Raw genomic sequence first — 17,362 nt, 5'->3', positions numbered from 1 at the left:
CAAAACAACTGTAACCCTACAACTCTTCTAAGTGTACAGTATGGTGTAGGTGTTCACCTGCCCCCCTCAGCACTCAGATCATTTTATACTATAAACACATTTAGGTCTCATATAGCAAATGTAACACTATCAACAGTACTGCTCCAGCAATGTTACAACTGTGGCAGATTGTACTGAGGATTGGGCCTGAGGATCAAGTCATTAACAGCTGTGGGCTGTTTAGATATGACTCATTGAGTCCAACTTGTTTGTCAGATATGACACTCAGCTGATGTCAATCTAAATGCCCAAAGTACCTGCTAAAGATCAGCCATTTGAAGAACCATGATTACATGATGAGCAGTAGGTAATTTAAACCTTGTATTATAGTTGGTCAAACATTAAAATTCATACTGCCTGTTTCATGCATTCAGAAATTTTAAGTTTAAAAATGTATTGGAACCACTTGTTTAAAATATGCATGAATGTATGTATAAATTGTCAGTTAAATGACTGTAATGGTGCAAGTAGAGGATCTCGAAAAAAAGGACCAAGAAAAAAAGTAGGTCTACAAAATGTCAAAATTAAAAGCTTGTTATACAAAGTCTGAAATCAGTTTAAACAAATTCTCCAGACCAAAACCACTTAATTCATGTAGTTTTCCTCAACAATCACAGTTTGTTGTGGTAACCCATAAATAAAACATCCCACTAGATGACTAGAACCTTACCTGTGCACATCAGTACTTCTTCAAGTACCTACCTTTTATTGTATGTTTGTAAAAATCAGCAGTTTAGACAGGTTATTGGCATTGCTGTTTTGATTGTCTAATTTGGCGTGTAATTCTTTCAGAAATATTTGTCTTTTTGTTGTAATGTGTACAGTAGGTAAATCACCGGGAGGGCTTGACATGTGCAGCGGTGTGTGACAGGATAACCCCTTGAGACGCTGCCTTAAGCGCTGATATGCAAAACATTAAAGTATATTCCCAGGGAATGTCTAGAAACTTGTCTGTGTGTTATACAGATAGGTTGTTGCTGGCCTTAAGTCTCTTAAAAAAAATCCTAAATTCAATTTCGTTTAAATATTCTTGTTCATATTGAGATTTATACTAAAGCTACAGCTTTACAAAGGTATCTTCTACTTCAGCAGGATGAATATAGTCTCAGATGTTTTGTTTACATTCTTTGCATTATTAATATGAAAATACCTGTGAATTTTAAAAATAAAACATCTGCAATGTCCTAATAATGAGCAAAAGAACATTTCTTCCCAAACTGATAGATATGCATGCATATGTGCATACAGTGTTTCGTAATTTTGTGCATTCGTTTTGAATACTATTCATTTTGAAATTAAATATTTAAATATTGACAAGTTTTTTTACATATGGTCTGTAATTATTCCCAAGTACCTGTTATTTGGTCAGTAAAGTTTGTCAATGGTGTCCAAACTGTGTGTTTATTATGTAGTTTGCCAGTTAATAGATTATGTCTGAAAAGTCTACAGCAGCAACAGCAGCAGCATCAGTGGAGGTGTCACTGCTTTGTTGTGACCACCACAGTGAAATCGATCACACCATGATCAAGACTGCCTTTGTGGAAATAATGAAATTACACAGCAGCAGATTGTCAATTGCCTGTTGTGTCATTATATGTAACCAATTACTTTGGTCAACACAGGGTTATGGCAAGGTTGCAGAAAATGTTCAATTTCCGGGGGAACCCTACTTCAGTAAGCTCTATGTCTCGTTACCTCATTTAATTATGTTCAATTGGAATCGGAAGTGTGGCTGTGTGGTGTCAATTGCTTTTGAGATGGCCCCCACAAGCGACCTCTCCAGTGGCTGAATGGTTTGTCAACTGCAAACAAGGCTACTGGTCTGTCCGATAGTGTGACGGCCCACACTACGCTGGACTCTGCAGTGGACAGGGGTGGACAATAACCTCACCGTACACCCTCGCTACTGACCACCTTGACCTACACCCTCACTGCAACATCACCGTTGTAGGACGTAGTCTGTTGTCCCAGTTGTGGGCCTACTCGCACAGCATTGTTATAGTGTTGTCATTGTATTGTTGTGAGAACTGGACTGGTGTTAGCGTACTACTGTTTGGCTCCTTTTTCGCGGGGGCTGAGTCCACGTTTTTGGTCATCCGGAAGGAATGGATACACAAACCGTTGAGCTGTAATACACCCCTGTCAACTACAGGATTACTATTTGATTGCTTTGTGTTTGGCAAAGAGTCTGTCCGACAGTTTTCCACATTCAGCAGGAAGTGAGTGGAGCATACCTGTGTCATGCCTTGAGGAGAAATTCATGTTTCACTGGAATACTTGGGAGAAAAAAAATGGATAAAACTACGCTTAAATTTCAGAAAGGAAAGGGTAAGTGTTGAAGGCAGTTGTGTTAATTTCGTATGATGTGAAATCTCACCATGTTGATTTCAGCGTTTGCGATCAGGAATTAAATTGATGACGGCAATGGGCAGTGATATAATTTTTTTTATACACATATGGATGTTCAGCTGATAGAAGCAAACAGACTCAATTTACACCAATTCATCCTCTTGTTCCGCAATGGCTCCCTTCCTATATTGTCTCCATACATTCAGTGAATTTCACTGCAACATTTAAACAAGAAAGCAGCTCCTTTTCAGTATTGATTTTCCCAGCAGTTAAACCCCACAATCAACAGAAATTTAAATTACATCATTACGAGGGCTTTTATTGATATTTACCAGGTGTTATGGACTGGAAGGCGAATCATGTCAATTTTGTTAGATAATATACCGTGAGTACTGTCAAGGACATCAGTTTCAGGAGTTGTGATTTCAGCCCATGCTGTGCAGGTGTGTACTGCCGAACAAGGGCTTGTCTATTCTGGAGCACTGATCCACCTTCTTATAATACCCGTTCGTCTTTCACTGAATCAGTTATGTTGAAGTTAAGCTTTTCGAATCGAATCCCAGTGTCAGTTAAGTCACTGTCTGTTCTTTATGGTGCTCAAGCTACTGAAAGCGTCCTGTTACGTTAGGATTCCATGGTTGCCCTTGAACGCTGTATTATAATTGTTGAAATTTATAATTTATAAATTTTTAAACTTTATTTACTTTATAAACATGATAAAAGTAACTCTTAAAGATTATTCTGTATTTTGTATCATGTTTTTATACAGAAATCTTTACTCTAATATAATCTTATAAAAATCATATTACAAAAATGTAATGATTGTAATGTTCTATAGTTTGTGGTACACAGTCTATATCTAAGTGGAGTTGTGTTGATGCAGATGATTGATTAATATTTCAATGGCTTTATTGTTGAATTACTCTTTATGTTTTGCATTAGTTTAATGAAAAGCACAAACCTTGCTTAAATTTTCTACCATCCTACTTTTCCTGCTATACAATGTGTAAGTATGGTATATAAAATAATATAGCCTGTACAGTCATTGTAGCTGGTTGTTGTTGCAATACCACATTAATGCCTTAACATGGATGCAAGCTGCCTCCAGCACAGATTAGGTAGGTTTCCCAATTGTAATACCACTGAAAACACTGTTTTATTAGTCCTACTATGGAAATTGAGAGAGATGCTGGCAATATGACAGCTGGGGTACACATTTACCTGAAACATTTACAAGCATGAATAACATATATGATTGCCTTCTTTACGCTTAGTGCTTTATGAAAACATCAGATAAACTGACTCAGGTGGTGTAAGTTCTGTCTTTGTGACACTTTCTAGAAATAGGAGCATTTTTGCTTCTTGACATATATGAGACACATCATACAAAAGGAACATGCACTGAAGTAGTGTAAGATTATAGAACGATTTGTTTATTGGTTCACGTGATACTGAGGTACAAGACATCACCTGTAAATCTGTGAATCTGACAAAGCAGCTAGTCTAGGTATATTGACCAGCAGTGAACTCAGTAACTGACTGCCCACACGATCAATCAAGTCACCTCTTGATACTGTCACATGGGCCTAGGGACCAATTCTAACACAGAATCCCAAGGCGGGGAACAGAAAATTTGTGTTAAGAACATAGAAAATGTTGCATTGTTCTGATATCTCAATGGATCATTGACCTCACTGATTGGGTGAGACAGTGGTATCTGCAGAGGAAATGAAGCTACTGTAGGCTGCTAAGCCTTCAGTGCAGTGGGTGAACGTTGGTGTTCAAGTGATTAGGAGTTAAGAGCCATGATTGTTGGAAACAAGTCTCAGAGCAGGCTGTCCCAAGGTTCTACATTGACTCCACCTTTCTTTAGGTAATTGCTGCCCCCTCACTTGCCTTGACCGTCCAAGTTTCTTGTTGATTTTTTAAATAAGCAACATCATTAACATTGAAAATTTCTTGCCTAACAAAAATATCCCAAAACACAGGACTGGGATATCAGGTAATAAGTTACATTTAGCATATTCAGATCCCAGATTAAGCAGCAAGTTATGTTCAGAAGACTTGGAACCCACAATCAAACCCAGATTAGGAACCCAGATCCAGCAATTCAGTAGATTGTGAACACAGACCCAGCCGCGGGTTACATTCAGTAAACTATGAACCCAGACCTAGCTGATAACATTTAGTAGATTATGAGCCCTGATGCAGCAACTGGTTACATCTAGTAGACTATGAACCCAGATCAAGCAGTGGGTTACATCCAGTAGATTATGAACCCAAATCCAGCACTATGTGAAGTCCCAACAGCAGCTGCTTCTGGGATAATGACACACTCACAACATGTCCTCAGTGAAGTCAAGTACAGGTATACATGTTCACAGATTCATCAATCATGGGCTTGTCAGTCTGTCAGGTGTCAGTGCCATTGAAGGCAAACTACTAATGTCTATCATTTGCTGCAGTTAGCCATTTGAAGTCAGAACCAGACAATACCTCCACTCCTACATAAGGCCAAAAACTGATCCCCATTGTCCAGTACTGTTGTAAACTGGCGTTTACTAGGCCTGGCGGACTGTGACATCCCTTGGGTGTGCTTGACACTGTCCCCAACTGGACATTATTGGACATTAACATGCTATTCAGGCATCAACCATTCAGAGACTGACTACAGTTGCTGATACTTGTTGAGGGGAAGGTTGACTTGCTTAAGTCTTTACCAATATTTAACATCAAAACTGGATTCAAAGAACCGTTAGTAGTTGATTTCAAAGGAAATATGTTTATATCTAAAACAAAGGTGTGTATTTGTAGTTTTTCTTTTATAGTTCTAAGACTTTAAAAGAAATCCTTTCTATCTTTACTGCCTAGTTACTAGCTCAATACTAACATTCTAAATTACAAAATCTCTGTGATAGTAAAGGAGTTCTGATCAAATTCTATTATGTCATTAGAGTTATGATCAAATATATTACAGCATGGTATTTACTCTTCCAGTAGGAGTATTCTGTTCAAGTATGAGCGTAATGATCAAAGTCTTTTTAGTACGAGAGTTATGATAAACATCTTTTCAAATACTGGAGTTGTGATCAAAGTCTCTGTGCAAGTATGAGAGTTCTGATCAAATTATTTGTTCAAATATTGGAGTTATGATCAAAGTGCGAGGGTATATAATCAAAGTCATTGTAATTGTTCGAGTTATGATCAATGTATATTCTTTGTTAAAGTAAGGGGCCATGGTCAAGGTTTGTTTTAAGTACTGGAGTTATCATCAAAGTATTTGTTAAAGTATGAAAGTTATGGTCAAATGCAAGAGTATGATCAAAGTCTCTGTTAAAATTTGGAAGTTATGATCACCTAAATGATCAATTTGCGGAATTCACCTTTAGTCACACTTTTTAAAGATATGGATGCTTAAGTATGTCTCTGATCTTCATTCATATGGCCCTTTGATAGTCACTGTTTCAAGCACTGCTATATCCTATCACCTGGTCTTGTAGCACCAGTTATTCACATCATTATTCCATTGCTGTTGCTGCTGTTGCTGTTGCTGCTGTTGTGTATCCAGCTCACCATGGAGATGCAGTGATAGCATGTTGATAGTGAAATCGATAAGGTGTCAAGACTAATGCCAGGCACACATTGTCAGATCACTTATGTAAATTGCAGGTTGTCAGCTGTATGGTAAGGCACACAGAGTCAGTGCCTCATTACAGCTTTCTATTCCACAACTGTTGTCATCAGATTGTGCCAATTGTTTTAGAGCCCAGAATCATTAATGTAGTTGAGTTTGTGCTGGCAATCAGATGCCTTGCCCTGGGAGGGCAGTTTTGAATCCATGATGAGACTCCACCATAAAAAAATACTGGAATAAATATTTTACTGCGAAAATCTAACCCTGTTTCTGATGTGACCACTTTCTGAAAATAACCCCATAAACCAAAAAAAAAGGGTTTTAAACATTAAACTTTGAGACCAAATTAAATACTAAATTCCTGAGAATATTTTTGTCAAGGAATAACAATTAGAACAAAATGCCACTCAGCTTTTTAACAAATTATGGTAAATAATGCAGGAAAATATATCAGCAAGTTTTTGTAATATTTATGCTTAAAATAATGACATTAAAATATTTATTTTGATGTATAGAGAGATTATGTTTTAAATGTCAGGCTAGTGAAGTTCATAACAACATGTACTGCTAATGGCTGAAGTGCAGCCCAAACAGCAGAAACATTTCAACATTACCCCTGACTTTTAAACATAATTACATTCAACTAGAAAACAATCCAGATCCTAATATTCTCCAGGCCAATTTCCTCCAAGTTTTCATTGGTACAAACCCTTTGAATGTGGAGGGTCAGATATTCAATGGCAGTAATTTGTCAAACTGGCTGATATTAAATCATGGAGCAGGTTTTTATGAGTGGAGAGGGTGGGTTTGGGAGGAGTTTACGATATGAATTATTTATAATGAGGACATGCTGGAGGCAACTCCTGAAGACTTAAACTAGAGGTCAGAGGGTGGAGGTCAGCGAAAATGGATGGACATTGGCTCAAGGGTATGTTCTTTCAACTTTGACCCTAACATGAATATTCCCTATAATCATGGTGGGGTTTGAGTTTTAATTTAGTGTTCTTGTGCACTGTTTATGGCTTTGAGTGAACTGGAAGGCTTTGTTTGAGAATCTGTGTAATTTGTTGAAGTTCTTCAATAAGGAGACTTTGTATGATTCTTGTTTCCACTGAATTAATGTGTTCAATGTTTGTTGAGAAATAAAAATGCCATTTTCTAAATATTTATGTTACTTGGAGGAAGCTGAAGAATATCCATGTTTTCACATGGCTGTAGCGAATCAAATTATTATTTTCCAGTCTTTTCGTACCCAGAAAAAAATATTTATATGCTATCGCATCGCTTACTTGTGAAGTTGAGAAATATGAATATTTTCATGTCTTTACACTTTTCAAAGTTAGTCTTGAAAGTCAAGGGGTCCCTTGCCATGAAACTAATTTTGAAAATTGAAAAAGTTAAAGATTTCAGAGGTCTCAAGATTTTTATACTAGCAAGGAACTCTATGACCCACTTAGAACACAAAGAATTTTAAACACTATTTCCACAAATCCAGAGTGGCGAGGTAGCTTAGTGGTGAAAGCATTTGCTCATCATGACGAAGGCCAGGGTTTGATTCCATACATGGGTACAATGTGTGAAGGCCAATTTTGGTGTCCGCAGCCGTGATATTGCTGGAATATTGCTAAAAGTGACATAAAACCAAACTCAGTAATTCATTCACTCTACACATCCAGCATCTGTCTACACCTATGTGTATCATTCAAAATAAGTTAAAGAACTCCTGATTCTTTCACATGACTGGTTAACCTGTGATCTGTTGTGTTCTCAATGTCTTTTGAGTAATACATTTGCCTGATTTGTTGTCAATATTATCTGTTCCCAAAACCTTAAAATTTGAATAACATTGATGTTTCCAAACATTAGGTTTCCATTAAGATTACATGTTACATTTCCAGACATGACATTTTCCATGCTCTATTGATCTGTGACATGTTGCACCAGAATGAACTAACTCTTATTAGATTAGGGTTGTCATGGTTTTTGCGCTTTTTGAGATTACACATCATCATGAATTGGAGTTCAAGTCGGCTTTCAATAGATGACATTTGCACACGCCTGTCTTTGTTTAATGTGGAGTTATTTTTATGCATTATTTATTCGATGAAAGATGAACAAGGAGTATTTTCGCTGCCCTGATTCCCAGGGGATTGTATTTATATAGGATAACATTATTAAGAATGGACTTTCTATTATCCATCATTGCTTGAATATCTTGTTTAGGCCTGCTTTATTTTATCTTGTTTTACAGATCCGCCTGCTGTATATTTTGTAGGAATTAGAAAACAAAATAAGAGCGAATTTTTCACACTCAAACAATATAATCCTAATGTTTTCATTGGCCAAAGATGTAAACTGACAAGAAAATCTCGTTTTAGAGTGTTTTTCGCCCCATTTTCACTTCATAAATTGTCAAAAGTAAAATACTGTGAGTACTTAGAAGGAACATTACTTTTATTGGTGATTTTTTTTTTTTTTTTTCTTTTTTCCCTTCTGCCTTTGGGTTTTCTGTGGACAAAAATCCGTAAAACAAGAAATAAAATTGGTCTGCCTTGTCTTCATCAATGTGCAAGATAAACAGATTGTCAGATCAAATGAAAACGTGTCGTCAGATTTACTTTGTTGTAGATTCAAAAAAGCATTCTCTTTACTTTAGAAGTTCAGAAAGAAAAAATTGTTGTCAACATTCAAAAGTAATTTTTAATCAAACTGCTTCTGATTTTATTTTCATTACCATACGAATTTAGGAATAGAATCTTTGAAAGCAGAATATCTCTGGAATGTAACTTTTTATAAAAGAAGTCTTTCTGACCTGTAGGTTGGAGAAGTGAGTGAGAGTTTAGATTTCTGCCGAATTTAGCAATGTTCTAGCAATATCACAGTGGGGAACTCCAGAAATAGGCTTCTAACATTGTACCCATGAGGGGAATCACTAGGTTGGAGAAACCTCACTTGTTTTTCTGTAACTATTGGCCATACAGAAGGACAAGAGCACTAATTGTAAACCATTCATTTCTGTTAGGTTTGTCCTAAAGCCTTTTGTCAATGCTAGCTCCTCTCTTAGCTTAAAAGAAACAAAGCATCAACTCTCTCCTAGAATTTCCCTCCCGAGCAATCTGTCCAGTTCACTGACCAGTGCATACTGACCAGCAGTTCCTGCTTGACAGACCACTCCAAACCCATTGACTTCTCAGCATGGAAATAAGTCACTCCAGCTTCTCTTTTAGCTTGTCAGTTGGGCAGGATCTTATTGTCTTGGACAATACCCTGGGGATACTTGCTTCACTTCCAATACCAGTGGGCAGCCATTTATTACTTGTTCTGTTTGCTGAATTCCTTGAGATTGCAGTCCAAGTGTTTTGATGTTTTCATTTGCAGAATTCAGGGTACTGTGATGCAGTGTTGATGGTGTCCATAGCTTGAGAGAATCTGATTTAATTATCAGCTGCCAAGCTTGGTTCTATTTGCTTTGTGTAGCTGGTCCTTAGCTTCAGTATGACATGCCAGCCTTGAAACCAGAAAAAAAATGTAATAACCCTGTCGAACATTTGGGTATAATGGATTGCAATGATTTGTTGAGATTTACAAATCCGACAAATTGATTGAATACTTTGGAATGTTATTCGTGACAAAATTACATTCTAGAGTTTCATGATTGGACTTCATGACTGTTCTGGAATGGACTCAAGCACGGAAATGTCTATTGGCACAGATGGAATCACTTTTAAGAAATTGAACAAAACACACTGCACATATGCATAGATTGATTATTCATCTCGATTTTAAAGTTAGTCTGAAGTTGTTAGGATAGAATGCTATCATTTGTCCATAATTTGATCTTTTGGAAATATCATTGTAATGATGGAATGGAATATGAATTTGGTTTCCCTGGAATGGAAACATGGCAGAGACATGATTAAATAGCCGACCTATACCGCTGGAGTGCTGTGTACTGCTTGGCTGTTTCACTTGTCAGAGGCACTGCACAAATTTCTGTAGAGTTACTGCCCTTAGGTATGCCAGGGTCCTGTTCAGCACAGACCATGCTAGTTTGTGATGAACATCTACTGTCTACTGTCTGGATACTTCAGCTTTCCTCTCACAGGAAACTTCTATGATGTGATCTTAAAAAAAATCAAAACATTAAAGTTAAACAAATGAGATTGTGTTTCCATAGAAAACATGATGAAAAAGTCATCTGAAGTACAAAGAGCTCCTGAACAAATAACTGTGCATGAATATTTTCTTTAAAATAATATTTTTGTCTAATATTTAAAAAAAATTGCCATTCAGCTCTCCAAATGTATTGAATATTTATATGTATGTACATATATCTGAGCAACATTGCTATAGTTGTTTTTCCTACACTCTGCCAAGCTAGCTTGTTCAGTAATCACTTTACTTGCGTTTTTCATTTAATTAATCATACTCACCCACTCGCTCACTTGCTCACTCACTCACTCACTCTAATGTACCATGTAAATGCCTCATTCTCTCTTCATCTGGTGCTTGTCTTCAAGGCAGTTTGCCAAAAAGATACATATTCAAACAAAACAAGGATCACTTCATTGATCAAGCTTACGAAGTTGTATTCCATTTCCTTACCTTTTCACTTAATTCTAACATAAAATTCATGATATTAAACAATATAGTTGCTGTTTCAGATTAGACTCTCTGACCTGTTCAGTTAATTCTGTGCTCTTTTTCTAATGGCCGTGGAACTGACAGTATTCCAAAGGGATCTGTAGGGAGTTCAGTGCTATTCTGTGATCTTTGCTCTTGAAGACAACCAGGAATGGTAGCGGCAGTGGTTGCTCTCCTGAGACCTTTTAGAAGCTGGCTTGCTACTCAAGCTCTATAAAGACAAATAATATAAGTTGTAATTAGGTTAGGTAAGAACTTCATTCTGCTTGAGTTGCTGGTTTCTTTGGTTGATTCTATTAAGCCATTTTTGTTGGGAAATGAAAGCCGTTGGTCAAATGACTTGAACTTATTCCATTAACTTCGGATAACAAGAATGCTGTTTTATGTTTCTGTTTGTATGTTATTGATCGTAAGTAATATAGGTAATTTAGTTTTATGTAAAATTAATGATTACGTTTATTCATGATATGGGTAATGAATGTCAAGGTCACATTGAGTGTATGGATGTCATTGCAGTGTTGTTTGTTTTTACAACACTTAGGTTATCAGACAAAGCTATTGTTGCCCATTTTATATCAGTGGTTTGACTTGATTTTGCACCCTCTTTTATATGCTTTTAAGTATTGATTGAAGTTTAGTGATAATGACATATTTTTAAATTGAGTTTAATGTGATATTGCCTTAAAGTGTGATGATGTATTGGAATGTGGTGCTAGTTACATGAGGGTATATGTACTCAGCCATAATGTGGCTATCAGTGTAGCAGAGACAGATCGAAGACCACCATTAACTGGAGAGAGGGTGTGCTGCCATCCAATTAGAGTCAGATTGAATTTGAAGGTGGAAATTTCCTGGTCATTTCACAGGGATTATTTATGTAATCTGTGTCTCAGTGCTAAATTTAGCAAGTTTGCATTGAGACTTGACATCTTAATGTATGTTTGAAGATTGGTTCATATTTATCAAAACAGTTTCATGTTAAAAGAGCAACTCTTTCACAAAAGTTTTAAAGCTGTTATTTAACTGCTTCACATTTGGAATCCCCCAAACATCAACAAATAATGAAATATTTTTCAACCAGAGTGAATCACCCATTTGTAAAGTAGTATTGGACAGAACCATAGCCTGTCTCACAGTTGCTGAACCGCATTATTTTCCTCTCTGCTCAGCCCTATCAGCAGCGTTACATAATGATATCATGAAGCATGTTCAACAGCCATAGTCATCTTGAACTGTTGTCAATATCCCTACATGCTGGTGGTCATTAGGTCGTCTTTACTTATATTGGGGTGATGGTTTAAATGTCCGCTCATCACGCTAAAGCCAAAGGCTTGGGTTCGATTACCCACATGGGTACAGTGTGTGAGATATGTGCAGTGATATGTAAGAAAGATACATTGATATGTAATACACAAGCAGTGATACGGATCATGCATACAGTGATATATCGCAATTATATAGTGATATGTAGCATGCATATGGTGATATGCAGCATGCATGCAGTGATATGTAACATACATACATTGATATGTAATGTACAAGGAGTGATATGTAGCATGCATACCGTGATATGTCACATTCATACAGTGACATGTAACATGCATATGGCAATATGTAGCATGCATACAGTGATATGTAACATGCAGTGATATGTAACATACATACATTGATATGTAATGTACAAGCAGTGATATGTAGCATGCATACAGCAATATGTCGCATTCATCCAGTGATATGTAGCATGCATTTATTGACATGTACAATGTACATATGAGGATATGTAACATGCATTCAGAGATATATAAAATGCATACATATATACTTAGCATGCATACAGTGTCATGTAGCATGCATACAGTGATATGAAGCATACATACAGTGATATGTAACATTCATTCTGTCTCAAGATCAAAGCTGAGACCCACTGATCAGAGAACCGTATGTACATAATTGATGTACACAACTTTGCTATAGTTGTTCTTCCTACACTGTGCCAAGCTGACTTGTTCAGTAATCACTTTAATGTGTTTTTCTTTTAAATTAATCATACTCACTCACTCGCTCAGTCACTCACTCACTTACTCTGATGTACCATGTAACTGCCTCATTCTCTATTCATCTGGTGCTTGTCTTCAAGGCAGTTTGCCAAAAAGATACATGTTCAAACAAAAGTACATCATATGTACCGTATGTACATAATTGATGTACACAATCTTGACCTTGTTATTGCACATTAATTGCCTGGTATACTCGATGTATATATACACTGTCATCACCTTGTTATCTCACCCTGCGGAAGGTGCTAAACATGCAGTTGTACTTCAACCTGCCATGAGATAAAACAGTATGTACTACATGCTTTTGCTATATACATGTATTTGACAGGACAAGTGCTTGTGGTAATAAGATGATTGTGATATTTGAAGGAAAAACACAGTGACATGAAGGGCTATTGTATTGGGAAGTGGGGTGGTTCATAGGTCAGTAGGGTGGATGCCATTGTATAAACTATCTTTGGCCTAAGACATGGAATGTATACACTATGGATACTAGTTTGGCTGTTGACAACTCTGTGATATTTGTGATATATACAAGCTATATCCACCACCTCTACCTTATTATGTCCAACTGTGTACAATGTGTGAAGCCCATTTTCTGGTGTCATGATATTGCTCACTCACTCACTCACTCTTATGTCCAACACTAACTATGAAATATATATGCTTATAATGTCCAACACTTGCACCTTGTTTATCATGTCCCACACTAACCATGAAATATACATGCTGTATTTAACACCTCTACCATGTTGCGTCACTCACTAACTATGAAATATACACGCCATATCCACCACTAACCCTGCTGAGGTGTTGACAAGTACAGTCTGGAGAGTCCCTACGAGTCACCACAGATGGTGCAGTATTGATCCTAATGGCTGTGTTTAACGAGCTATGCGTTATCAATATTAATTTTGACGTTCAAAATTGAGAGAGCTGTTGATTAAGGAGCATAGGAAAGGAGCCAATTATCATTGATGTGTATTTACACTGGATGACTAAGTGATTATTAATGGTTTGTTTAAACAAGGTGACTGTGAGGGCATTTAAACTGTTACTATATTATAACAATAATTATACATGTTTTTGTTGCCGTATTGAATTATGAGCAAGTCAGTGGCATTTTCTGAGGTTTTAGACATTTCAAACATAGATTTATGTGAAATGATATTTGAAAATTTCTGCTATCAAGTTTGCTTTGTATTAAAGACTTTGTCTTTTTGTGGTGATCAGTGATATCCTTCATGACTGCTAGTGGACCAGTCAGAAAGCAGGATTATTTTAGATGATCACTGTTTAACCTGTTTATTCGTAGAAATCAGACTTTTCTCTTTAACTGCCAATGTAGTGGAGATCGTCAGGCTGGCCTGGTGAGCAAGTGTGAAAGACAGAACCCCAAGTGTAGCACAAGGATTAGCATGGATGGAGCAAGACTACAGTGGTCTGGCATCATACTGGTATATGTTGTTGTAGGGGACTGACTGCTTAGTTGATGTGTGGATGATTGACTGGAGAGTCAGTAGTTGTTGTTATTGATAACAGAGAGAAGTACAATTTGATGTGATGTATTTTTATTCAAATGATAATCACAATGAAACCGGGACCAAGTCTGTTTGTTTAACACTTGCTGTGGCTGGTCTCGTTATGCATAGCGTAAAGATGGTTTGTTTGCTTGTTTGGTGTTAATATCACCTCAGCACTAATCCAGCTATATGATGGCAGTCTATAGATAATGAAGCTTTCTAAAACGGTCAGTTCAGTGATTGACATCATAAACATCAACCAAAAATGCAACCCAGGCCCCTGTTTTTAGTCAGCTTTTATCACCAGCATGTGCTGTTGAGGACCCATTCTGACTTGAATCATCACAGGGCACCAATCACAATACAAACACTTAAAATGTCATGGCTACATTGTATCTTTAGTGTTAGAGGGTGACAGAAACAGACCCTCATTTTCACTTGCTTGCACTCAGGTATGAGCCACTGAAAGGTAAAAGGTGTAATTGCACTCATCCTTCTTCAATTTTTCAAGACTAGGATTGCGTTAATTTCCAAACCTCACTGTCTTTTGATGCAAAACCTAAGTCATGTTTGAGAATATCTTTCATATATCTGCCAATAGTCCACAGTTATGAGAGTCTTGAGTATTTTCTTGTGTTCTACTTGGCAAATGTTCAATAAACGAAATGTGAACACCACATGATAATAGCCTGTATTCTTTTCTATAAATTCTCTAAATAAAAGACTTTCTAAGACAGTTTCTTCAGTGATAACATTTAGCTGAAAACTGAGAAGTATGGCTGAAATGAAAACAGCCAAGCTTGATTACCTCATCAGCTCTGCCGCACAGTTGCTGGAATTGCCGGATGTCTTATTGGGGAAACTCAAACTCCTGGAAATGTTCCAGAATCTGTGGAGAAGGTCTCAGGAGAGAAGGTTTAGGATTGATGGTTGTTTGTCAGCAGTAACTGTGTCAAGAATTAAAGCTCCTATTAAAGGTCACAGCAGGCAACACCAGATGAGGCAACAACAAAAGGACTTGTGTTTGCAGTAACATCACTGACTCACTATTGTATGTGTCACTCTGAAGTTAGGTCCAATCCAGTCAGGTATCAAAACAGAGGTCAGATGATGATGGTGGTGGTGATGGTTATGATTGCTGCTCTTACTGCTGCAGCTGTTGCTGCTGCTGATGATGTGAGTGTTCCGGAACAGAATGGGTTCTTAGGTTGATGTCTTAATTCTTGTACTGGTTATGGATGCTTGTAATGGGTAACTAATGAAGATTGGGCAGGTACAGAGTTTGAAGTCGTTGATCACTGTGTGTCACTGTACCCCAAAGTGGGGATCCATGCTCCCACCATCATCCACTGGTGGATTGACTTCATTAATGACAGGTTGCCATGATGAAGCCAGTATATTGTTGACAGACCAAGGTGTATACACCATTCCCTCAGCAGTAATAACAAATATTTGTTGCTTTGGAAATACCAGAACACTTCTTGGTACAAGAATTTCAAGCATCTTTTTTAGATGGATTCTGTAATTTGTGAACCTGTTGCTTCACATTTTATGTAATATTTGAAAGGAATAGCTGACAGCAGGTTTGGGTGAGTGACCTGTTGGTGATTCAGGTCCTATCAGTAAGTCAGTAGGATGTCTACTAAAGAGTGAGTGAGTTAGTTTAGTTTTATGCTGCACTCAGCAATATTCCAGCTATATGGTGGCAGACAGTCCAGTGATGAACAACATGAGCATTGATCTATGCAATTGGGAACCGATGATATATATCAACCAAGTCAGCGAGCCTGACCAATCGATCCTGTTAGTTGCGTCTTATGACAAGCATAGTTGCATTTTATGGCAAGCATGGGTTGCTGAAAGCCTATTCTACCCCAGGACCTTCACAGGTCTGTCTACTTAAGAGGAGTGAAAGTAAAGGTTCTAATTACCCTGAATGCCTGGATCAACGAGGACATAAGTCAGGATGTTTCTGAGGAAGTTGGTAACTGTTTCGAACCCAAATTTTCATGTAGTTGTGAAATAACATTGTATAACCATATAGATAGTGTTTGAATTAGTTTGTTCATTTTACGATTGCACTGAGCGTTATTCCAGACATCTGTATAAAATCTGTCTAAACCTGACAATGCAGTGATTGATATCCTGAAGAAATGACCTGCTTGAACTAATTGAGCATCCTAACATTCAATCATATAGCTGAAAACAAAATTCTGTGGCCTATATTCATGATTATATAATGGTTGTGATTGAGAAAATATTGCTTCAAGTTGCTTCAGCAATTAGTTTTGCAGCTAGGAGGGTTAAGAAAGTAATGACTTCAGAAAAGGTGTTTAATGATTGATGATTTCAGTTGTTTGAAACTACCTGTATATGCTAAGATGCACAATTTCATATAAAAAGATTGCTTATCATTGATAGAAGAAATACAAAACAATACAGTGTTTCATTTGTTTCAAAGCACAGTTCACTACTCTTCTCAGTATATATAGTTTAGACAGAAAGGGGGAATTAGACCATGACAAGATATGTTTTAAAAACTAGGTCATAAGTATGTGGCCTGGAGCTATGTGGGCCATCCAGTGTTAACAATAGTTTGATTGTTTTCCAGTTATTGTTTAACCTTAAAACTTACAGTGCATCAGATATTGTGTTCTGTATACCTGGAAGGGAATAGGTATATATGTAATCAGTTGCTGATTAGATTTTTTTTCTGTGTATGACATTTTGATTCTTGTTTCAGTTCGCATAATCAATATTATGTAGTTGTTTAACTTTGAAAGTATCTCTTACATACAATTTGTTGAATTATAACTGCTTGTTTTCTTATCCATGACTTTTTGCATGATCTGATTTTTGGGGATGGCATATGTAGGCACTGCAGTGTTTTATCCCTTAGTTGTGTCTGGACCTGCCATTCATAGTTTGATTTGCCCAAATTGTCATCTTTGCATGGCTAATTGATATTACTGAAACAGTGCTCTGAAAATATTCACAGTATTTACTCCAGTGTGAATAGAGAAATTGGGGTTTTATCTGTTGTGTTTACAACACTAAAAGAGACAGGCAAAGGAGAGATCCTTGTGGTACTCACTATACCATGTACTCACTGCTCA

The 17,362-nt window shown here is 37.0% G+C and overlaps 1 protein-coding gene across 7 annotated transcripts in view; it reads left to right on the top strand.

Moving 5' to 3' along the window:
- LOC137286653 (dystrophin-like) overlaps positions 1-17,362 on the top strand; it is a 386,558-nt gene that overhangs the window by 43,019 nt on the left and 326,177 nt on the right. Inside the window, exon 1 of one of the 7 annotated variants that reach the window (XM_067818625.1) lies at positions 1,806-2,367. The exons of 5 other annotated variants lie outside the window; for them this stretch is intronic. In XM_067818625.1, the coding sequence (XP_067674726.1) occupies positions 2,331-2,367 (37 nt within the window). In that variant the 5' untranslated portion in view covers positions 1,806-2,330. Of the gene's footprint in view, positions 1-1,805; positions 2,368-17,362 lie in introns of those variants that run through there. One more of the 7 variants, XM_067818624.1, reaches the window with a different exon arrangement.

The sequence above is a fragment of the Haliotis asinina genome, chromosome 6, assembly GCF_037392515.1.
Source record: "Haliotis asinina isolate JCU_RB_2024 chromosome 6, JCU_Hal_asi_v2, whole genome shotgun sequence".
Lineage (NCBI taxonomy): Eukaryota > Metazoa > Mollusca > Gastropoda > Lepetellida > Haliotidae > Haliotis > Haliotis asinina.
This window is presented reverse-complemented; position numbering and strand designations above follow the sequence as displayed.